General features: G+C 48.8%; 1 protein-coding gene across 1 annotated transcript in view; it reads right to left on the bottom strand.

Annotated features, from left to right (window-relative positions):
• The window catches only part of IGF1R (insulin like growth factor 1 receptor), a 252,109-nt gene that overhangs the window by 5,151 nt on the left and 222,346 nt on the right, over positions 1–24,612 (bottom strand). Inside the window, exons 16-20 of the mRNA XM_049614035.1 lie at positions 20,213–20,442; positions 19,791–19,901; positions 15,442–15,601; positions 11,266–11,395; positions 5,107–5,241 (exon numbers count right to left, since the gene is read on the bottom strand). Of these exons, the coding sequence (XP_049469992.1) occupies positions 5,107–5,241; positions 11,266–11,395; positions 15,442–15,601; positions 19,791–19,901; positions 20,213–20,442 (766 nt within the window). The remainder of the gene's footprint in view (positions 1–5,106; positions 5,242–11,265; positions 11,396–15,441; positions 15,602–19,790; positions 19,902–20,212; positions 20,443–24,612) is intronic.

The following is a 24,612-nucleotide window of genomic DNA, read 5'->3' as shown; positions in this document are numbered from 1 at the left end:
CCGACCCCTCCCATCCTGCACACAGGGGGCCTCAGGATCGTCACCTTCCTCTAGGCCCTGCTGCATGCACGCAGGTGGTGATCACAAGCCCAGGTGTGAGAGGCAGCCCAGCCTCGGCCCCGTGACAACCCAACCGATGCAACAAAGACCAGATTCTAGAAAGGCCCTGCAGGGCTTGGCACACCCCTCCTCCACCTCCTCCTGGCAGCCTAGAACAGCCAGGATTGTCTTATGAGCCGCTTCTCAGTGGCACCTGCCAGTGGGACGGCAGGCCTGCCCATCGCCTTGCCCCATATCACTCTGGCTTTGGACTGAGACCAGACTCAGGGCCCAGGTGCCACGGGACGGCCTGTAGTTGCGAGGCCAAGCATGCACCAATGGCCATTCCTGACTGTTTGGATTCTACTCAAGCACCCTATTCCCACACAACCAGCACAGGATCACAGCAAGGGGGAAAACCATGTTTGAAGACTACAAGAACCACCAGAGTCCCCTGAATGTGTTTCAGTCTCCTCTGTGAGTTCGTGACTCTCTGGGCTAAAAAGTTCCAATTCTTTCCTGCGTTGTGTATACTGAGCACTGCCCTGGCAAGGATCTGGACCTGTGACACTGTGGAAGTTTTACCGAAAAAGATACGGCTTCTTGGCCCAGGGCTTACAGCTCGCTGCACCTCTGCTCGAGCCCTCTCCTGCAGCATTACAACCCGGTCCTTCTGCCACCCAGCTTCTGAAAGCTGGGGCCTCGCAGCCCTGTCTCTGGGACGTCAGCAGTCGGCACGCAGACACAGGCGCTCAAGGACACTTGCGGTGGCGGTACAGAGACGAGAGCTTAAGAGAAGGTTAAGGACAGGCTTTGTCGTCGATTTGAAGCCTAAGTGCTCTGCGCGGTTGAGGGGAGAGGGATTCTTGGCTGCTCCAGAGGAGCCCATCCCACCTGCTTGTAGATACCACCAAGACGCCGCTGCTGAGCCGAAGCCCCCACCCCCCACAGCCGCTGCACGCCAGCCCCCAGGTTACCCTACTGGTGCCTGCTCACACCTCTGGAGCTACACAGTGGAAGTGGTTTCTTTCCCACCCGGGCGCCCAGCAGGGCTTTTGGGCAACGCCCAGGAGCTCAGTGACGTTCCTCTCCTCTGGCAGAAACGGGAGTCCGCTCTTTTGTGCCCCATAACAAAAGAACCCCTCTCCCAGAACACTTCTTCTTTACCTAAGCTCATCAATAAATTCAGAAGAACAACACGGACACTCCCTGCGCCATCAGCTAACCTCCTTCCATTCTGTTGTTTTCTTCGGAGGGAGAACAATTTGCCAGGGGGGTTCTGGAGGGCAAAGCAGAAATGCCTCCGGAATCAAACACGTAATATCCAAGAGTAACCTCTCCATGTGAATTTCCTTGTCACTCTATGCTGGGAACAGGAAGTCTAGCGCCTTTCCCATGGCAGGTGGGCTGCTTCCCAGGCATATTAAATTAATACCAAAACTCCAGTCACCGGGAGGTGGATCAACTTTAGAGAGTCCCACAAGTTTCTCAGAGGCCGTTTCTCCGAGTCAAAGAGACAGCTCAAAAATAAAACCTCTCCTCCCACTACCCCAAACCACACGAACAAAACCGACACCTGCTTTCTCGGACTGTGGCTAAGCTTCCTACACCACCACCAGCCCCAGCATCAGCCTCTATTCTGGCACCAGACCCTCGGTTGCAAACTCAGCAGGCATCACTCCTTATACTCCATTACTGAGATTTTTTTTTTTTCTCCGAAGGAAGATTTTTCTTATAATGAGCTGATAAGAATACAGTGACCACACTGTTCATGGAGAACAGTCACCTGTGAGGCAACCTGGGAGTCAGTGGGGTGTGGTACCCAGCCCGCGGTGATCCCCACCTCCTGGGGTTCATGCCTCCCGTAATCTCCTCCCACATCACAGAGGACCACCCCTGAGGTTCGGCCATGAAGGACACTGTGGCATCCGCTCCGCTCTGGAGTCCTTTGCTCTCGGGCAAGCTACAGACCCATGGCCCAAAACTAGCCTACTGTCCAATTTTTCTGGTGAGGCCTCTGAGCTAAGAATGGTTTTTATATTTGTAAAATGGTTGAAAAAAAATCAAAATAAGAATATTTTGTGACATGAAAATTATGTGAAATTCAAATCTCAGTATCCCCAAGTAAAGTTTTACCTGAGCACAGCCACACTCATTCACGTGGTATCTGTGACTGCGTTTGCACAATGAGATCGTATGAGACCACAGAGCTGAGAACACTTCCTATCCATTTTTCTAGAGGTAAGTTTGCCAAGCCCTGCTTGGAGAAGCCAGCTGCATGCCAGTTGCAAGTGGGTCCTGGCCCTAGTCAAGCCTTCTGATGACCGGAGCCTCGTGAGAGACCCTGAGCCAAAGCCATCCCGCTAAGCCGCTCCCAGGTTCCAGGCCTTCAGAAACTCCATGAGATGGTAAATGCTCATTGTTGGGTTTGGGATAATGACCCACTGTGTAAAAAACTAATACGGGTGCACAGAGGAAGCGTTTCCATGCTAGGGAAGAAAGTGTGAGGGGCGCCGGGGTGGCTCAGTTGGTTAAGTGTCCGACTCTTGGTTTTGGCTCAGGTCATGATCTCACGGGTTTGTGAGTTCAAGTCCCCGGTCGGGATCCATGCTTGCAAAGCCTGCTTGGGATTCTCCTCCTTCTCTTTCTTTGCCCCTCTCCCCTGTTTGTGTGCTCTCTCTCTCTCTCTCTCTCTCCCTCCCTCTCTCCCTGCCCCTCTCTCTCTTTATATATATGTATGTATACATGTAAATTAATGTGTATTATTATGTACCTATTTAATATAAATGCAAATTAATAAACATGTACTAAGTGACCTTTTGAGTCTCTTCTAACTTTGGGTTCTGAAACCTGAAGAGGTTAACTGGGAAGGTTCTTGAGGGATCTGGGAAACCCCATCCCCCCTCCCTGCCCCATATACACAGCCCTCTGAGAAATGGGGCCTCCTGTCATTGGTGGGTCTACTCTGCACCCCATGTCCAGCCCCGGGCTCAAATGATCAGGGGGCTCCCCCGCCCTCAACACACACACACACACACACGTGGATGCCAGAATGCTGCTTCCCCTATGGCAGTCTTGGGTCCTCTTTCTTAATTCCATACCAGCTATCCCTGGGCTTCAGCTGAACAAACATTGAGAAGCAGCAGTTAGGAAGCATAAGGCTCAGCTAATGCACTCCAGAAGCATGGGGTGCCGCACCGAGTCCCCGAGCCCAGAGGTCCTACAGCCGCACGGTCAGAGCCATGGGAACAAGGCCTACCACATCGACGTGGATTCAGTTTTGGTAGCAACAAAGTGCTTCAGAAAAAATATACAAAACCCTGGTTTGTTGATGGACAGTGGTTTCTGCTTCCCAAGCTGTGGTAGTCTGATTCTAAGATGCTCCCCCAGATTCCTGCCCCTGGGGTCAACGCCCTGTATAACCCCTCACCTGAATGTGGGTCAGACTAAGAAAGATGATGGGGTTTCACCTCGTTATGGAGTTTTCTCATCAGCTGACTCTGAGTTAACCAGCAGGGAGATGATCTGGGCTGGATGTGGCTTAATCAGCTAAAACGAATGGTAAAAGCAGCAGAGATTCTCTTGCTGGCCCTGAAGAAGTAAGACACTCCGGCGGGAGAAGACCCATTCTCCGGAAGGCCGGTGGTTCTGCAGCCCTAGGCATGAGTCCTGCCGGAGGCCCAGAGCCTCAGATGCTGGCGCCCCCAGGCTACGTCTGGATTTCGGGCTGATGAGACTGAGCCAAGGGGCCGGCACACCCGTGTCCAGAGTCCTGACCCAAGGAAACTGTGAGAGACTCAAAGGAGCAAAGGTTTCAGGACTGTCGAGGCCAGTTTCCCTGGTCCCCAGTGGACGTGGTATCAGACTCATAATGGCAAACCCACCACCCTGAGGCCCGGCCTGGGGCCTCTGCTCGCTGGGGGCCTGGTGCACGTGCAGGTGGCATATCTGGGGCGGGGGGCGGGGGGGTCTTCCACACAGACACAGAGGCGGCCTGACATCTCCTCCGGGGTTGCTCCCAATGTGAAGCCACACCTGTCCTGAAGAACACTTCTGGAAAATTCCGGAACTGGTGCTGAGGCATGAGTGGTAGCCTACCTTCTACCCATTGGGATCCAGAAGACTCTATGAGCCCTGCTTTAACGTCCATGTGGAAAACAAGTCCACACTCTCTCCCTGCTCCTGTCCTGCACCCAATGACCCAACCACAGAACACCTTCACACCCTCGTCTGACTCGTTCCTCCTGTGGACAGTGAGGCCCTCTTGCCCTCGACAGCTCTGACCTGCGCCAACAAGGAGTGCGACTAAGGGCGCTGAGCAGCGAGGCCCAGGAGGGATCACGGACACCCTCCCATCATTGGACAAACCTCAGGAACAAAAAGCGGAATGTTCTTGTTGTTGTTGTTAAAAAGAAGCAGCTTGAGGTGATGAATCTGCCAGCGCTCAAAGCTGTACACCCCTGGGGCTGTGTCGGGGCCCCCTGATGGGCCAGCTGAACCACATTCCCAGTCCCCATGGGTCACTGGGTGAAGCCCCAGAAAGCGTGTTGCTTTCACAGCTAATGACTTTGGTCAGCACTCAGCAGAGAAGAAACTTTGGGGGGGGGGGGCGCGCCACGGTGGAGGTGGCACGCGGTGGGAAGAGGCCTGAGGTTTGCCCTACGTGGTGCCAGAGCAGTCCTGCCAAAGGCTGCAAGAGGCTCCGGGATTTGGCTTAAGAGCAGCCAGTGCCATGTTGTTGCCCCCTCCCCCAGTTTTCTTAAACTCTGGTGCTGAGGCCGGTAAGGATCGCTTTGGTCAAATACTTCCCAGAGATGTCTGGCCTGAGACCCCAGGTGCAAACCAGGACTAAAAGATTAAGGGAGATGCGGTGAACTTAAGGTGACTCCGCAAAGGCACAGGGTCCTTCCATCAGGATAACCTCCTTCCAAACTGCACCCCGCCCCCTCATCTCCACCTGCTGGGCCGCAGAGACTGGCTCTCAGAACCACCCATCTCGGGTGACCCAGGAAGGGTCATCGAGGAGGGGAATCTGAGGGAGGGCATCAGGGGCCCAGGCGTACGTACAGCATGTCGGGGCAGTTGTCCGGCTTGTCCAGAAGGCCGCCCTCCATGACGAAGCGAAGGACTTGCTCGTTGGACAAGCCCTGGTACGGCTGCTCGGCCAGTGTGGCGATCTCCCAGAGAACGACCCCGAAGGACCTAGGGTGAGAGAGGGGATGTGAGGGCTCAGAGAGGGGCGGGCAGCCCTCACTGCCCCTTCCCTTCCAGCATTTCCCCACTCCGGGTGCTGAAAACGTGCCCTCGGCGTGGTGACTGAGCGAGCGTCCTCCAGTGCGCCCAGCAGCGGCGAAGCGTGGCCCTTGTCTTCCCGCAGTGTGGGCAAAGCTGTAGCAGGGGGTGGTTTGCAGTGCCCCCTGAATGACTCAGAAGCACCTGCTTTCTCATTTGAACCCCGGGCAGGTTGAGTTCAGGGCCTGGCCCCAGCCACGGGCCCAATAGGGCAGTGTCTCCCAAATGTGCTCTATCCTCTAATTAAAGGCAGGTCCCCAGGCCCTGCCGGGACAGTGGTTTAGTGACCTCGAATACAGCCTGGGACAATCAAGCCATTCAACAAGCTCCCCTATTTTGGAAACTTGTACCCAAGTAGCTCTCAATGCTGGCTGTGGAGTGAGTCTCCTGGCAAGTTTAGAAACATTTTTTTAATGTTTATTTATTTTTGAGAGCGAGAGAAAGAGACAAAGTGCAAGTGGGGGAGGCGCAGGGAGAGAGGGAGGCACAGAATCCGAAACAAGCTCCAGGCTCTGTGCTGACCCCCACGCAGGGCTCGAGCTCACAACCCGTGAGATCATGACCTGAGCTGAAGTTAGATGCTTCACCGACTGAGCTACCCACGTGCTCCTAAATATTTTTTTAATGTTTATTTATTTTTGAGAGAGAGAGCGAGCGAGTGAGCACAAGCAGGGGAGGGGCAGAGAGAGAGGGAGAGACAGAATCCAAAGCAGGCTCCGGGCTCTGAGCTGTCAGCACAGAGCCCAACGTGGGGCTCGAACCCACAGACCCTGAGATCATGACCTGAGCCAGTCAACAGACTGAGCCACCCCCCCACCCCTCCTGCTGAGTTTTCAAAACATACTGACGCCTGGGTCTCTGACCGCAGTTCTGACTTCCACAGGTCTGGAGGGTTAGAAAGCTTGGAAGGGGATCTCACAGGTCCAGTGGGGCCAGTGGGGAGGGAAGACCTGTGGGAGTGAGCTGGGGAGCTGCTGGTCTGTGACATGTGACGGGGGCTCAGTCTCACAGGGAGAGAAGCCAGGAGCATAGCACTGGCTGACGGCGGGCTGGCAGGCAAGGAGGCGTCCTTAAGAAGAGTTTAGCTGAGGGGCAAAGGGGCCGAGGCGTAAATTCAGCAGCGGGGGCAGTGAGCCATTCCGCTATGCATGCAGTTTTGCCTGCTGGTTTAGAAGATCTAACTGCTGGAAAACAAATTAAAATATGTGGACACGCACACAGAAAGTTCAGACAGGTAATGTTTAAAAGGAGATGCCGTAACCTGCAAAATAAAGGTGACCTCCCAACACTGCCACCTCGCACCAATTTTCCTCGGTCTATGTGCCTTTACGCTCAGTTCATTTCAGCAGAATAAAGCAGGCTCGTCGGCAGCAAGCAGCCCGAGGGGCTTCCGACAGGACTGCGGAAGGGCCAGGGGGTGCTAGTGGCAGAGCCACACTGAAAATTCTGGGGCCTGGCGCTTCCCACCGAGAGCTCCTGGGATCCTGGCCCGGAGCCTGAGCCAATGTTTTATTCACTGCTTCAGCTATAGCTACTTTTCCGTGAGCAAAAGGTTTCTGTACAGGGGCGCCTGGGTGGCTCAGTCGGTTAGGCGTCCAACTCTTGATTTCAGCTCAGATCATGTTCTCACGGTTCTTGGGTTCGAGCCCCATGTCCGGCTCTGCACTGCAGCGTGGAGCCTGCTTGGGATTCTCTCTCTGCCCCTCCCCTGCTCCCAAGCATGTTGTCTCTCTAAATATAAATAAATAAACATTAAAAAAAAAAAAAAGGTTTCTGTGCAACTTTGTACTAAGAACAGATATCAGATATAAATAAAATCTTAGCAGAGGACCGACTCACCCAAGGCCCTTTTTAATTTCCAGTGACCAAGAAATAGCCTTTATATTGCACAAGAGACCTAGAAAAGCCAAAGACTCAGAGGCCTAAGTGTGGCTGAAGGCAAACTTCAGAGGCTTGGGCTGAAGGCAGCCGGCTTCTCCACAACTCTGGTGCTGGGATGTCATACTGGAGTGGGCCTGGTCACATGGGCAGCATGCCTCGGAGCTCCCAACCTTCATGTCTGGAATGCGGTACAGTGCAAGGAAAGACAAGCGTGGCTGTTTTTACTGATTGCAGGCCTGGCCTCAGGAATCCTCTGAGAACAACACAGTTCCCTCCCAGAGCCCCTTCCCCTCCACAGACTCTGCCGGTGGGGCCAGCCCCTCTCAAGCAGGCCATTCTCACTCAACGGCTCCCGCACGGACTCTTTCGGCTCCGGGTGCTCTGTTTCAAGCTCCCGGTCACTTGGCTATCCATAAACTTCCCGTGTCTCAGCCCAAGCTCTGCCTCTCGGTCCTGTTCTTCTGGCCTCAAGTAGTTGGTGTCCTGCCTCACTCGAGCAGTCAACCCAAGGCCGTCCTTCCCTCGGCCTCCTCAGGGTCCACCACGGCACTGACGGTCCTCCTCGGCCTATAGCACTCTTCCTTTCTGGTGCTAGCACCGTTCACAATGCAGCCTGATGCTCTAGCTAACATGAACATCTTAAAACAGTCTCCCGTGTCGCTCTTCCTTCAGAAGCTTTATGCGTCTTTGCAGAACCTGAAGAATCAGGCCCAAGCCCCTGACACAACATCTGAGGCCTTACTTGCTCTCTCTCCACCCTAACTCCCTCAAGGAAGTCCCACCGTCTTTCGCAAGCGTGTTCTGCCGCCATAGCCTCTCTCGGCATTCCCTCGGTCTAGAACCTGCATCCCCACTGCCTTGTAAGTGACACTTCTACTTCAGGGTGCCCCACGGCCCCGTCTCTTCTGGCCAGGCTTTTGTGACTCCAACCTGTCAGGATCACTTCCTCTTCTCCACAAGACTTCACCCTTCCAGGACAGGGAGTCGGTCTCTAGTCGCCCCGTTCTTGCACACACTGAGCATTTCCTGGGCCTCACCAGGTCCTCACGGTCACACGCATGAAGTCACACAGCAGGTAACAGGGCTGGCCTGGAGTGACTCCTGTGTGACGTCAGTATCCCTCGTCAGGGAGGGCCACTTGATGCTGGAGTCTGGTCATGCTTCGCGGGACGTGACCGGCAGAGTCCAATGCGTGAAGGCTGAGCCATCTCTACCCCACACCAAGACGCCCCCCCTGGCATCACTAGTTGCCACAGGAGCCATGTAAACATTCAGCAAGCTACTGCAGGCCTAGTAGGGAGTGCAGACACTCCAAAGCAGACCTCACCTCACAGGTTGAGCAGCCAAAGCCCAGAGATGCCCCGTGGTTTGACCAAGGCCACACGGCCAGACAGGGACACTAAGAGGCAAAGCCTGTGTACTTTTCAAAGCAGATGATTTACAACGGCATGGGCACTGGTTTCAATGCCTTCATATCGTACCGAGTCATGAATTTTGTGGACAGGTTTCATCTGTAAACACTAGACAAATGTCTTTGTGTGACGTCTTTTCCAATCATGAGCACTGGGGGGCTTGCCCCGAAGAAGGTACAACTTGATGTGACTCTCACACATCAGTGCCACTGCCACCTGGGGCCAGCGTTCAGGAACCACACCTCAGCACACCACGACAAGATCATGTCTGTGTCCCACCCACCAGTAAATTGAGACCTACACAGATCTCCACATTCCCCGCTGACGTGAATTAGCCAGCAAAGAAGCAAATAATTTTAAGTGGGTGCGGGCCTAGGTATTTGTGGAGGTTTGGAAACCTTCTTAGTAAGTCAAGAAATGAAGACTGTTGGAGGGTGATCCAGATGCCCAGGGAGGGGACACACTTGTGGGCCCCAACTGCCTAGTTTTTTGCTTGGTTCCCTCCATCCCTGGAGGGCACACTTGTGTCTTCTAAGCCAAAGGAATCGTTTTGCAAGGACACGGTGCTACGGTGCTACGACAGAGCTGCAGGAGTAGGAAGCACAGAGCCCGAGGGCCTGGGAATAAAATCTCAGAGGGCACTGGGAAAATGTGGAAGTGTTCAAACTAGAGAAAAGAGACCACTTCCTTGTGACTCCAAGGCCCGTCTCGTCAAAAACAGACGAGAGCATGCGAGTGTGCTACAGAGGAGGGCCAACGGGTGTCACCAAGAGGCAGACTTAAGCATCATATGAGAAAGACGTGCAAAGAACAAGGGCGTCTTAAGAGTTAGGGTGGCCTGTCCTTGTGAGGGAGAGGACAAGTAGTCCTGGAGACATTTGAGCAGAAGCCTGAACGCTAGCTGTCAAAGAGGCCATGGGTGGGATGTGGGGGCTGGACCCGACCTTGGGAGTGCCTCCCAAACCAAAGACGCTGAGGTCTCTGACACAGTCAAATACAATTCTCTGTATCTCTTTCTAGAGTTTCAACTATTTGGGAACACCTGTTTTGTGCTATTGAATACAATCTAAGGTGACTCCCATTCCTTTGACAGGGAGGGCTTGAGATCCTAGGCAGCTGAGGAACCTTCCATATTCACCAAGTCCTGGCCTACCCTACCCATGTTACCCTCAAAGGCTGTGTTACCAAAAAAAAAAAAAAAAAAAAAAAAGAATTTAAAGCACTGTTAATGCCTGAACACTGAACGGAATGATTATCAAATAGACACTCTTGTTTACATACACATATTACTCATGCATAATGTCGATGCCGTCGAGTGGGAGAAAACTGGCATCGAACCCCCTGCATGTCCCTCTGTTGCTGCTGCCGGTGGCATTCGTTGCTAACCAGGGTTTGGGCAAAATTAGCCTGTGAGATATTAATAACTCTAGTTTTATCTTCTCATCCTGCCTCTGCTGTCCCTGGCTCGCACGGTTTTCTATTTTATTGTACTACAAGCTGACCTCAGAGCTTTGGGAGGTATAGAGGCTACAATAATCAGATGCATGAACAGACCTTCTCTCCCCATCATGTCTACATCTAAAAATGGTGGTGAGCACTTTGATTTGACAGCAAAGAGCTAACTATCTTGGACAGGCCGACTGCAGAAACAGATCTCGTACGTGAACTCGAGAAGCAATCACGCTTTGCCGGGTCGTATTCAAATGCTATTTCCAATTTGCACCTGTCTTCGTAGTGAGATCCAAGGCCCTTGAACTATGAAAGGTTCACGAGGTTAAAAAAAAAAAAAAATGATGTCGGTCACTATTTAAATAGCTCCTCTATGTGGTCGTCCAGACAGTTGAGTAAACAACTCCCATTTCCGTAACACAGCAGCAATGGGACCTCCTGAGAGGACAGCCAAGAAACTAGTTGACGTTCTAGGAGGTAGATGTGCCAGGGCCTCAGCCTGCCAAGGACCTCAGTTGTATTTCAGAACCTGGCCTCCTCTCCACAGTGTTGCTGAGGTATCACAGGAAACAGCGCTACTGAGAGTCCTCTGTACTCCTCAGCTAAGCTTTCTACCCCAAGATACGTTATCGTGAAGGGAGACACTGTGCTTTCTACCCCATCCCTGGGTCCACAATGGTGAAGTCCTTTGAAAAAGGACAGACAGCAGATGGGACCAATGAGAGAACACATCCAGACTCACAAGCTTTGGGTGTGAACAAAGGAATGTCTGCAATCCGGAGTTGTAATTAGGTGAGGCAGCCGCACACACACCACGTTATCTATTTATTGGGAAAGATGGAACGAGGGCAGGTGGCCAGGGGAGAGGTGAAGTTTTCAGACACGTCCCGGCCCCTGATGGTCTGTCTCTCAAGGGCTCCTCGCCACTTACTGAGCACTTAAGGACTGCAAGAAATGTGGGTCTCACAAATTCTTTAGAGCCCACAAATGCCCGCTGTCCTCAGCTAGCCCACTGACAACAGGAGCCTTTCAACTGTGCAGGACTATGGCCCACACAGCGCTTGGCCAAAGCTGGAAGTGGGGTAACGATGAATAGAGACCAATAGAAACATAAAGCCCTTGAGACGGAGCCAGCGGGATCTGTGGAAGCTGGAGGGCTCTGGGCTCGCATTACAGAAGAAGACTCTCATACCAGACGTCAGAGTGAGTGGTGAAGACCCCATCCTTGAGGGACTCGGGTGACATCCAGCGCACAGGCAGCAGCCCCTTCCCTCCTTTCCGGTAATAGTCTGTCTCGTAGATATCTCTCGTCATACCGAAATCTGTAAGGTGGAGAGAAGGCACAAGAGTGACGCACTTTGAGCAGCTCTCAGGGCGGAAGCAAAGATGTTCCATCACAGCTGTGGGGCACCCACGGGTGAGCCACACTCTCAGGAGGCTGGGTATCAGCATTTACAATTGTATAAGGCAGAATCGATAAGGGATGACTGATCGATTAATCCTGTGACAAGTACATACCAATGAATGTCTGCTTCAAATAGGTTTACAATTTGAGTCCTTTGAAAAAAAAAAGTTGGGGCACCTGGGGAGGGCTCAGTTGGTGACGCATCCGGCTTCGGCTCAGGTCATGATCTCATGGTTTGTGGGTCGAAGCCCCACGTCAGGCTCTGTGCTGACAGCTCAGAGCCTGGAGCCTGCTTCAGATTCTGTGTCTCCCTCTCTCTCTGCCCCTCCCCCACTCACACTCTGTCTCTGTCTCTCTTTCCCTCTCAAAAATAAACAAACATTCAAAAAATTTATAAAAATAAAAAAATTTAATTTCGTTCCAAATAAAGAAACAGATAAATAAAAAAGTTAATTCCTTTATTCATTTAAAGTGAGAAGCAGTCTATAAATTACCAAGTCTCCCACTTTATCAAGAAAATATTCACGTGTAGACCAAAGGTCATTTACATGTGGTTTTAGAACCTGGTGAAATAAATAAGAGCATTCTGACTCTTACTTACTTGGTAGCACTGCCCCACTGCCAGAGGAAATAAAATAGTCTTACTGCTTAATAAGGGGGAAAATATTGAAAGTACCAATTCACGGGGAAAGAAAAGTACACAGTAAGATGCTAGGAGATGCTATTTACTAGGCCCCTGAAGCTATTACCCAATAATGTTTTTCAACATAATGCTCCTACTCGTTTTTGAAAATTTGTTCCATTTTCCATGTCTCTAAAAGATGTCACATAATTATGTTTGATGGCAGGCCTGCTTTATAATCCTAAATTATCGCTTCTTTGTCAGATTTTGATTTTCCACTCAATCACCCAACCTTTTCTTACAGGGACTCTTCCGTTTCCTTCCCCAGGAGAAAGGGCTGCTCTCCTTTCTAAAATGTTCATTCATGTCTCTAACTGTGCCACAAAGCGGTTAGGCTACAAAGCAAACACAGGGAATAAAGTTCCTTGCACGTTAACCAACACAATTTACTTGTACTGAGCTGAGGGGTCAACAGCTGCCTCTGGTGAAATTACTTGTCACGTTTGGACTCCATGAGACACCGGGCATTGGAAAAACAGATCTTTCGAACCCAAGTGAGGAATAAAAACGAAGTGTTGGAACCCTATCTCAGAATTAATCCAGTGACATGCAGAGGAGAGGACTTGTCTTTATTTGCACAAAAAGGAGAAAAAAAAAAAAAAAAAAAGAAATCCCAGAAAAAGAACACAAGCTATTTCTTCCACAGCACAAAAGAAAAATTCCAAATGTTAGTGAGAAAAACTGCAAGTACAAATGTCACTGTAAATGTGCCACTGGGTTAAATGGCAAATATGGTCCTTGCTGATTTGGACTTCAAATGGCAAGTGGCCCGACAAGAGCTCTCCCACCGTGATGTGAAACCGGAAAGCAGGTAGCATGAGCTGAGCTCCTGCGTGTGCCAGGAAGCAGGTGTGGGAAGCAGGATGCTGATGGCCCCAGGAACTGACATCTACTGGGGACCTGTCCTGTGCCAGGCGTGTGCTTGGAGCTGTCCTGTGCCCAGTCCTGCCCACCATCTCGTGGGTCTGCTCTATCAGCATCCCCATTTCCGAGGGAAAGAAACTGAGGCTCAGAACTTAAGGCACTAGTCCCAAGTCTCATCTGCTAGCGGCAGAACCAGGATTTAAGCTCAGGGCTTCCCTGTTCTGTAGCACTGGGGAAGGAGGGCTGCCTGGCATCTCCATGGGAATAATCTGAGTCTTCATGGAAAAGGGGAAGGAACAAAAAGGGAAGGGGAAGGGAGCAGGGAGCACAAAGAAAGCCCAGACAGTGGCGAGAGAGGCTGTTTCCTAGAAACCCTGGAGCCTGTCAGCCTCTTGGGATTCAAGGGGCACCAGACATGTGGATGCCTCAAAGGGCCAAATCCAGGGACATACTGGTAGCTCATGAATGAGTAGTTCTGATGACTCAGGGATGTCTGCTCTATGATATGGCTCCATTCATCATCTCTGTTTCCTCCAAATGAAAAATAAAGACACTAACCCCTAATTTGATAACTATTCAAGAGGGGATACTCCTCATTCATAACTAAAGGACCGAAATATTTCATTCAAAATCATAGCTAAAGAAAAAATATACTGCTAAAGAAAGATGAGCATTTCCATAACAGATAGTTCAAGAGCTAGAAAAAGGTTAAATTTATTTTACTTTATTTTTTTTTTTCAGTACTTTGAATATATCATTCCACTCCCTTCTGGCCTATAAAGTTTCTGCTGAAAAATCAGCTTATAGTCTTATGGGGTTTCCCTTGTATGTAATTGCTTTCTTTTCTCTTGCTGCTTTTAAAACTTTATCACTACCTTTTGCCATTTTAATTATTATGTCTCTTGGTGTGGACCTCCTTGGTTGATTTTATTGGGGGCTCTCACTGCTTCCTGAGTCTATTTCCTTCTACAGATTAGGGAAGTTTCCAGCTATCATTTCCTCAAATAAATTTTCTCTCTCTTCTCCTTCTGGGATCTCTATAATGTGAATGCTATTATGCTTGATGGTGTTGCTGAGTTCCCTTAACCTATCCTTCTTTTTTATCATTCTTTTATCTTTTTCCTGTTCTGTTTGGTTGCTTTCCATTACTCCCTCTTCCAGTTCAGGGATCAGTTCTTCTGCTTCCTCTCCTATTGATTCCCTCTAGTGTATCTTTAATTTTGGTTACTAAGTTCTTCATCTCTGTCTGATTGGTTCTTTGGTATATTTTCTGTCTCTTTGTTGAAGGTCTCGGTGAGATCCTCTACTCTTTTCTCAAGTCCTGTGAGTATCTTTACGACCATTACTTTGATTTCTCTATCAGGCATATTGCCTACCTCTGGTTGGTTCAGCTCTTTTGCTGTGATTTTGTGCTAATTTTTCAATTGGGACATAGTCCTCTGTCCCCTCATTTTGTCTAACTCTCTGTGTCTGTTTCTATGTGTTAGCAAAGTCAGCTACATCAAGGAGGTTAATTTTAAATGGATTTTGGATCTAAAGTGTCCTCTGCAATTTCTCAGAATAAATACTTGATGTTTTTCTGAGCTAGTGTCATCTCATAATGGGAAGGTAAGGGTTCTGGTAAAAGTAGGTAGCTTTCCTGAGTAGCCCTGAGGTTATAAGTGTTTTTATCAGGATTAAGAGATCAAAGCAAAACCCAAACCTAAAGGCTAAAATGAATTTCTAACCAGCACCAGAAATGCAACCCAACCCCCCTTTTTTTTGGTGTTTCAGTGGGTGGTGGCAACAAGGGGTCTAACCAGCAGGTTGATCAGCTAAGCGTTATAATACACAGGTCAAGAGCTTAGAGGTTGACCAACTTGGGTGTGAACCCCAATAAGCAGTGATCTTCCCTCACCTGAGTGATTGCACCTCCCTGTCACTGTTACTGCTCTATGCAGGGGCTTCACCGTTGGGGGCCTCACATCTTAGAAAACTCCATGGACCGCTGAGAGGGCAAAACTCCTTTCAAGCCAGAAACATTGGAGGAAATGTTGGTAATTTATATGGCAACTTTTACTCCCAAGTCAAAATCACCTGAGGACATTGCCTCAATTATTTCTGTAACCAACGCTTAGAACTCTTCTGCCCCAAAATGCCCCAAATGCCAGGAGAGGCTACCTCAGAGACCATGGCTTCAGCTCATCCTTGTCCACTGCCTGTTTTGCTGTGCCTACATGTGTTATAGGGATTTGAGCCAGCCCAGTCAGGTTTGTGATTGACTATCAATTGGAGACAACCAAGTTATTCCCCAGTACAAGACTCTGTACTCATGGGATGCACTGGAAAACCTCTTCACAGGTGGGTGAATGCCAGCTCAGTCTCTGAAATGTGTGTGAGTTTAGCTCCTGCTCAGACCTGGGAAGCTGAGAACACACCTCCGATTTTGACCGTGAAATCTTCAGCCACCATGCAGTTCCGGGCAGCAAGGTCCCTGTGGACAAACTTGTTGGCGTTGAGGTATGCCATGCCGTCTGCAATCTCTCCAGCCATCTGGATCATCTTGCTTAGGCTTGGAGGTGCTAGGACTGGATTATTCTGTTGGAGATTAAAAAAAAAAAATTCACGTGAGAATTTAGGAGTGTCCCCCACCCTAATTCTTCCAGGGTGTGCAAATCCATCTTTGTTCAATCTGAGCACCACAGGTCAGTCTGCTAAGAAACAGGACTTGCTCAGAAGGAACATATTATTATGGAGACCATAGCATCTGCTTCGTGGTAAAGTCATGCGCTTGCCCGCTGACCACATCACACAGAGTTGCAGAGAGAAACGCTAATTAGCACAACTTGGGACCAGCATTTTCTATTTTGGGTAGGGCAAAAATTATTTAAAGTGAAACTAACAATTTCAGATATTAAGATTTCTTGATTACTCGAGTTTTTATCAGTTTATATGTTCCTTTTCTGTCTACAATCAAAGTGCAGGTGAAAGGAGCGAGAGAATATTACAAAGGCTGTGTGGAAATAAGTAAATGTGTTTCCCAAATGGACACTGTATGCTTTATTTCCCATGTGAGCATCGTTATCAAGTATCTGATCTTTTTCTTTCTCTTTAACTTTCATCTAAAGTACAAAAGTATCAGGACTAACATTTTCACTTCACAACGTGGCACTCCTTGGGTTGTTGTTTTCTGTGGGCACCAAGGAAAACAGGCACTCGCCAATTAATTTAAGTCCAGATGAAGCATATTCTGGAGGGGGATCAATGTAAAACGGGGACACGTAACATGATAAGCATTTCCTCTTTGTAGAGGAGGCTTTGGAATTAAAGAGAAATACTTCAGAATAATAAAAAATCCATTTAGAAAAAAGCTTATATAAAACATGTGCCCAAATCTCTCCATCCTAAAAAAATAAAAAAATACAGAGCAAATCAGCCCGCCACAGTTTAGATACTAACCACCTCTTGCTTGTGCTGTGCGATAGAGTTTACCTCAGTTTCCCTGACTACAGAGCATCTGTTACAACACTGCAAAGCCACATTACTCTGACAGGTCCCAAAGCGCCACCTTCCCGGCTCAAACCCTGGGTGCCATGGGAAGAGCATGCCTGGGTGGGGTCACTGCCGGAAGCATGAGCTGGGACCACACATGGAAAGTGCCTGCCAGTGCCTGGCCAGGGTCTGTGCTCAGTGGATGTTGGCTTTGCCCAGTGATGTGCTGGTTTCTGCTGAAAGCTGCCTTCTAGAAGCAGTATAACAACCCTCCAAAGCACTTGTGGGTTAGTTCCCTACACATGGCGTATGTTTACATTCTGAAGAGACTAACTATCAAGACAGTCTCTGGTGGTTTAAAATACTTATCATGGAGTTTCCTGGGAGAAGTGACATGATGTCCCCAAGGGTAAGCCCAAACCAGCACTTTCTTTTTACATGGGAGTCTCCTTTAGACAAGCTTTTCTGTCTCAGGACCCACCGTTGCCTTTTAAGCTTTCTGGGGCTTTAGATGTGGATGGTATGCTAGGAAATCTGCAGGTGAACTGTTAAGTTGATGCTCATAATACTTAAGCTGTGGAGTATTAAGTATATGTGTTTACTGGAAGTGGTCATTTATGGGCGCCTGGGTGGTTCAGCCGGTGAAGCGTCTGACTTCAGTTCAGGTCATGATCTCACGGTTCGTGAGTTTGAGCCCCGCATCGGGCTGTGTGCTGACAGCTCAGAGCCTGGAGCCTGCTTTGGATTCTGTGTCTCCCTCTCTCTCTCTGCCCCTCCCCTGCTTGCACCCTGTCTCTCTCTCTCCCTCAAAAATACACATTAAAAATTTTAAGAAAAAAGAAGTGGTCATTCATAGTTAACATGAAGGATAGAATCAATAAAAGGAATCTGATTATACATATTGGAAGAGAGGGCTGACATTTGATCAGTTCATGGTGCCACAGTGCCATTCTTTCAGGCGTTTCAGAGAGCGGAAATCTTTAATCTGCTTCGAGCTACTGAAGGCATGTATACACAAACACCCACATTTAGCAAAGTAAATGAGCAAATCTTAACTTGGGGAGAAGATGCCAAATAGAGTATAATGAATCTGCAGGACAAGCATACATATTTTTATCCTTGACCTGAGTTAGAAAGAACAAGTTTAAATCTGACACATCTAAAAGTGAATTTGAGATCTGGAAAAGGGACTTTCAGAAACCTTCTTGTCCAACCATCTTATTTTACACACGAGGACACTGAGGTGCGGAGGCCCGAAGCAGCTGCCTGAGGACGGCAGACAGCTTGCAGCAGAGCCGGGACGGAGACTACGTGTTTCCAAACGTTTATTCTGTGCCTGAAATCGGGGACGCAGGGAATGAGCGTTTCATACTTTTCAGATGTCTGCATGAATCTGATAAGAAATACACTGCCGTGTCTTGAGCCACCTATCTGATGAAGCTTTTCTCCCTCATGCTGGCTTGTGTATTACAGAAGTGAGGCAGTTTACGATCCAGGGGACCTGGGGAGGCACACTGTAGAGCAGAGGGTGTGTGTGTGTTGTAAATCATCTTGCTCAGGGCCCCGGGCCACACTTGGCCTCGTGACCCTCAGAGAACCACAAGGACAATCATCTGCTGTGAATGGAGGAAGCCACGTGCGAACAGGTGCTCAGAACTAAAATTTAAGGAACAACTACTTGGGAGATAATTAAGTTGTAGATGAAAAGAAAACCAAAGATTAGACTCAAACAGGGAAAGGCTGTAGAGATTCAAAAGGGAAGTATTCTGGGAATACAAGCAGATGCAAAGCCTGCTCACCACAGAGCAAAGTCAGGGTGAAAGTGAGGCCTTCAGACCCACCGAGGGGGCCGAATGAAAGGCAGATGTTGCTGGTATTATTTGTAAGTATTTATCTACCAGTTTATTCTTAGAGTGACTCACTTGGAGTCATGCTTCCATATGCTAAAAAGTTGCCTTGTGGGTTCATGCCACAGACGGGGAGACACCACAGTGACTAATGAAAAATTGCAGAGGACTTCAGCAGGTTTACAAGTTGAAGCTCATAACACAAATTGGTCTTTTTTACTAGACTAAGCAGACACTGTGCAGCCGAGGTGATTATCATTCTGCCTCAGGATCAAGCCTGACATGTGGATGCAGAGTTCGAGAAAACAGGGCCTCCCGGTCTCAAAGGCTCAGACTGTTGACAGCCTGGGGGAAGGGACGTGTGTGGGGAGGGGGCTCATGAATAAGGGGGCATCTATGTGTACAGAGCCAGGTGGGAAACCACACCAGCAACAAGAATCACGTCAACCTAACATTGAACTCTGACAGGCGTTTACTGAAAGACTGCCTGCCACAAACACGGACCCTGAACTGGCAGTGCTCGGAGCCTGGGAGGAAAAGCTGAACACGATGGGGTGGAAGGGGAATCCACTCGGAGGACCGTAGAAGAGAGAGTTGGTGCTAGGGGAGCAGTCATGGAGGGTTCCTGCCTTCCGGGCAGGGGAGCAGGGAAGGCTTCAGGGAGGAAGCTGTGCAGACGCAGGGAGAAGTCAGGGAGCACCTGCGGCAGAGGAGGGAACGAGAGGGGGGCGGAATGCAGAACAGGAGCACAGAGGGGTTAAGTAGAAGGGTATCTGAGAAATGGCAAGGGGCTCCCACAAAATCTTGAGGTCTCTCTCTAGTCGGGGACATCTTTCATACAAAGAACCTGTAACCAAGCATGCAGCAAGAAACATTCAATGTTGAAAAGTAAGCAGGTTTAGGGGCGCCTGGGTGGCTCAGTCAGTTAAGCGGCCGACTTCAGCTCAGGTCACGATCTCGCGGTCCGTGAGTTCGAGCCCCGCGTCGGGCTCTGGGCTGATGGCTCAGAGCCTGGAGCCTGCTTCCAATTCTGTGTCTCCCTCTCTCTCTGCCCCTCCCGCATTCATGCTCTGTCTCTCTCTGTCTCAAAAAAATAAATAAACGTTAAAAAAAAAAAAAAAAAAGAAAAAAAGAAAAGTAAGCAGGTTTAAAGACACAGGGGTGCCTGGTGGCTCCGTTGGTTGGGTATCTGACTTTGGCTCACGTCATGATCTCACGGTTTGCGAGTTTGACCCCGGGTCGGGCTCTGTGCTGACAGCTTGGAGCCGGAAGCCTGCTTCCTGTTCTGTGTCTCCCCTTCTCTCTGCCCCTCCCCGGCTCACACTCAAAAAAATTTCTTAAAAATAAAAAAATAAACACACAATATCTTCTGGGGGGGGGGGGGTGTGGTGGGAAGGTGCTAAAGAAAGAACAGGTAACGTATGAAGTCCATGAAAACCAAAACTGACCTCTATTTCTGGCCTCAGAGACCTGAGATAACTTTTGAGATCGCCCCGCGTCATCAGTTCCATGATGACCAGCGTCGGCTGGCCCTGGGACACCACGCCCAGCAACCGCACCTGGGAGGAATGACAGAGAGAAGAACTCAGAGGGTGAGGGTTGCCCGCGACAGTCCCCATCCAGGCTGCTAGAATAGTCTGTGACCTGCAGAGCCCAGATGTGCAGGCCACAGGGCCCCCACTAGCCAGGGTCTACACCACAGCCAGAGCTGCTAGTGCACAGGTGTCTAAGGGCCAACACTGAGGTGACGGGTAACTCTGGAAGGCGGGGCGAGACACCAAACCCCCAAGTGATGCCACTGACACTCTGGGGGGCCCCACTGAGGTGTTCTCCCTGCGTCAGTTTCTGGCTTCTCAGGGCATTCTCTTACCACATGGTGACAATTGAACTCCTTCATCACTGAAGCCTCGTTGAGAAATTCAATCCTTTCACGCATGCTCGCGGCCTCGTTCACCGTTTTGATGGCCACCCTGGTTTCGGGCTCATCTTTAACCACGCCTTTGGCAACTCCTTCGTAGACCATCCCAAAAGAGCCCTGCCCCAGCTCTCGGCTCATGGTGATTTTCTCCCGAGCAACCTCCCACTCATCAGGTACATACACTGGAGAAGAAGAAACCAGAACCGAAACAGGTAAGGCAGGGAGCCCCTGGGCAGAAGGTGCTTTTGGGGAAACCAGAATACAAGATGCCACTTCCTGAAGTCCACAGAGAACATCAGGAAACAGTGACACGGCTTGTCCTGAAATCTTTGCAAGACAGCTACACGGTCACACACTGGTATTTCAAGTCTTCAAGGATTCTGAGATAATTTTAGGATACTAACAGCACACAAGAACCACAAAGGAATCCAATTTGAGATGCGCTAAGTATAGAATTCACAACAGGCTTCAAAGACTTAGTACGAAAAAAAAAATCACGCAAATATTTCAATAGTTTTTAGACTGACTACCTATTTAAATTGATAATACTTTGGACATACCGGGTTAAATAACGTGTATCGTGAACACTTTTTCACCTCTTTTTTTAATGTTTTTTCATGTTATAGAGAGAGTGAGTGTGAGTGGGGAAGGGGCAGAGAGAGAGGGAGGACAGAGGATCTGAAGTGGGCTCTTCACTGACAGCAGTGAGCCTGATGTGGGGCTTGAACTCACGGATTGTGAGATCGTGACCTAAGTGAAGTGGGATTTCAATTGACTGAGCCACGGCAGGTGCCCCTCACCTGTTTCTTTTATACTTTTTTAAACGTGGTTATTAGAAAAACTTGTGGTTACATATGGGACTGGCCTTCTATTTCTATTGGTAGCACTATCCTAGTTTAGACAAGTGTCTCCAGCCTCACCGAAGCCCCTGGGGTGTCTATATAGGAACAGAAGCTGCTGAACTCTGGAACCAAGGACCATCAGTGGTGAGCAAGGTGGAGGGACAGCTGATGAGCACAGGGGTCTCCCCAGGGCCCTGGCCTGAGTTCCATGAACTCAGGGACCGCCCACAACTGGGTTGAGGGGCTGGGAGGTGGGACATGGTAAGACAGAGCCTGAACATGACTTCTCCAGCCAAGGCTTTCAGTCAATCTGGTTTAAGAAAACAAAGAAGTAATTCCAGGCAGGCAGGAAGGAGAAAGAAAGAGGAAAAGGGAGAAGGGAGGTAAGAAAGAAAAGAAAACAATACAGAGGATCCATCCCACAACTCAGATGGGCAGAATGAAAAAGAAAAAGAAAACTGTGACCTGTTCCATTACCTCCCTAAGAAATTTCAGTTATAAGGACATCCTTCTAATGCTGTGTGTGCTTCTGTCCTTGCCAGAGAGGGGGATTCCCAGCAGGCTCCACTGTATACCAGGAAGGGGTCCCGGCTCAGAAATGCAGGACTGGGGAGCTGCGATGGCATCTGTGTTTGCTTGTATGCTTTTGGACGTTAACCTTGCTCTTACGGCTGGATGTGGGAGAAGCAGTGGCTGGCAGCTGTATTCCAACACCACTGGGTCTCCTGTACTTTTATGCCTGGAAGGAAAGACGTCTATAAATTAGGCCCAGGAGATCCCACCAACTTACGCCACTGAGGAGTGTCCAATATGGCCTATGTTCATCAATCTAGAATTTTCTCTCATATGCACTTTTGTATTTCCCATTACATATGTAGTTTAGGAATTTCGTAAACGGGAGTCTACCTTCTATGTGGCTTAGATGTTATACGGCCCCTAAGAAGAGGCTGAGGCTTGCTTAGGAGAGAAAGTATGTAAGACAAGCCAGTAGATAAGACTCTTCACAATACCCCTCAGAAAGTATAAAGAGAAACCGCCTGTATCTGTTTATCTCCGAAAATCCGGGCTTGCTTTTAATCAGAATTAACTCTGTAGCACACCATAAAACACGGAGTTAAAACCAATCCCATTCCTTCCTTGGGAGGTCCCTGAAGTCAATACTTGCAATCTCTTTCTCTAAATTCAACCCAGCAGCTCTGACTCGAGCCAGCAGGTCCTAAGCCCCGCCAGCCGGCAACGGGTTATGTGCACAATGTTATCAGCACTTCCCTAGAGGGGATTTTCGGTATATTCTGGAGAATGGTGACGTGCAGAATAGCTTCTGGAGAAAGAAGGTTTTAAAGCATTTTCGAACTGCAATGTCATTTTGTCGCCCCTCGAGGAGACTAGCTATAAGGTGCTTGTCAAATGGCCGAATAAATTAAGTTCAAATGAGGTGACCGTGTTCCTACCTGTTGTTGGCCTGGGTGACAGTGCGTTGGGTTTTTATTTTATTTTTAAAGGCGAATCAAGGCATATTATGAAAGTAGTTCTGGAAAGATATAAAATTTGCATTCAAATCACCCTTAGAGTCTGATATTATTGTATTAATGCTCTAAGCTTCCTGGACACTTCATAGTCAAAATGACAAAATGCCAGTCTTCTGTGCTTTATTTCAAAGCAGAGCAAATTCTCTGGAATAGCCTTATTCCACCTCTACAGAGAAGGAAAGTGGCCTTGCATTTCCCTCATAAATTCCATTAAGTGTGTGATGACTCCTTACCTTATCTGACTTAAAAAAAAAAAAAAGCTATTAATTATATAAGCAATGCATAAAAATCTTTTTGCTTTTTTTTTTTAATAAAGAAAAAGATACTTTCCACAAGTAACTACTATTTTAAATTTGGTGTGTATCGTTCCAGAATGTTCTCTATGTCTTATATACATACATACATTACATAAAGGAGTATAGAAATATGTGTGTGTGTGTACATGTGTATGTATATGTACACACATACCTACATGCCTATTAAAAGTACAGCTTTGTGGGGCACCTGGCTGGCTTAGTTGTTTAGGCGTCCCACTCTTGATTTCGGCTCAGGTCACAATCTCACAGTTCACGGGGTCAAGCCCTGCATCAGGCTCTGTGCTGACAGTGTGGAGCCTGCTTGAGATTCTCTCTCCCTCTCTCTCTCTGCCCCTCCTCTGTTCGTTCTTTCTCAAAATAAAAATAAAATAAAGACATTAAAAAATACAACTTTGTGAGACGTCTATAGAATCAGGAAGAATGTCCTTATTCTGCACTTGATTCCCATTCAGGGGAGGCTGCTGTTGATCGGCTTTGCTGTAAACAGAACTGAATTAGAAATTATTAGAGAAATCATAACAAAACTTTACACATTTATATAGTGCTTTTAAAGCGTCAGTGTGTTTTCTTATGTTTTCCATTTACTCAGGGTAATCGATCAGAATAATCACAACTCCATTTCACACGTTCTGCACACCAACTTTCACTTCACCTGAAGCAAGAAGGAGGCACACACTGTTTCTAAACACACCTCCCTGAATTCATGTACTCATTGGCTTATCTGGTGGACCCAAGCCAGCTCCTCCTGTGGGTCAGCTTCCCTGCGGTCGACAAGATGCCAGAGACCATGTCATCCTGACTTCTCAACCACCTAGTCATGCACATGTGTCCTCTGAACCTCAGCGCCTCACCTACAGACAGGCGGGCATAAGAAAAGCCACCTTACCGGGACACAGGGATCAAAGGGAACAGCGTTCGTAAAAGCCCCCGGCAAGTGCCAGTATCACTAGACCCCAGGACCAGTGCCCGGCCTGGACTTACTTATAAAGGTTTGGATTTAAGCACAATAGGGAGAAGAGACAGTAAATAAGGAAAAAACGAAATAACCATCGAATAGAACCCAACTGCCAAGTCAGACCTCAGTCACTTAACTAAATGGACCTCATGAGTTATTACCCAAGGGTATGTGAATGGGCCGTGAGGGTATAAGTCATAGGAGCCCGGTCAGGAGGGAATGAGCAGAAAAACTCCAAGACAGAAAAATGCAGAGAAGCCATGAGTGATCAAAGACCATCATAGCGATACGAAACTCAGGCTGAAACAGGTTTAAAGGAACTATTTGGTCAGCTGCAGCATATCCTCTGACTAGATGTCAACAATTAAACAACTTTTGTCATCCTAGCATAAAATCTCAGGCAATTAAGTAAATTGACAACTGTGGTGACCAGTTATCTCTGAAGACTGTTTTTCTTTGGGGGCATTCCATACAGTCCCAGAATTTTCAACATATTCAGTGAACTGCTAAAAACTTTGATTTAAAAGAGAAAGGGGGCAGGGCACCTGGGTGACTCAGTCCAGTAAGCGTCTGACTTTGGCTCAGGTCATGATCTCACGGTTTGTGAGTTCAAGCCCTGCGATGAGCTCTGCGCTGACAGCTCAGAGCCTGCTTGGGATTCTCTCTCTCTCTCTCTCTCTCTCTCTCTCTCTCTCTCTCTCTCTCTCTC

The sequence above is a fragment of the Panthera uncia genome (assembly GCF_023721935.1).
Source record: "Panthera uncia isolate 11264 chromosome B3 unlocalized genomic scaffold, Puncia_PCG_1.0 HiC_scaffold_1, whole genome shotgun sequence".
Classification (NCBI taxonomy): Eukaryota; Metazoa; Chordata; class Mammalia; order Carnivora; family Felidae; genus Panthera; species Panthera uncia.
The sequence above is the reverse complement of the archived record's forward strand: the minus strand, read 5'-3'. Positions and strand labels throughout refer to the sequence as shown.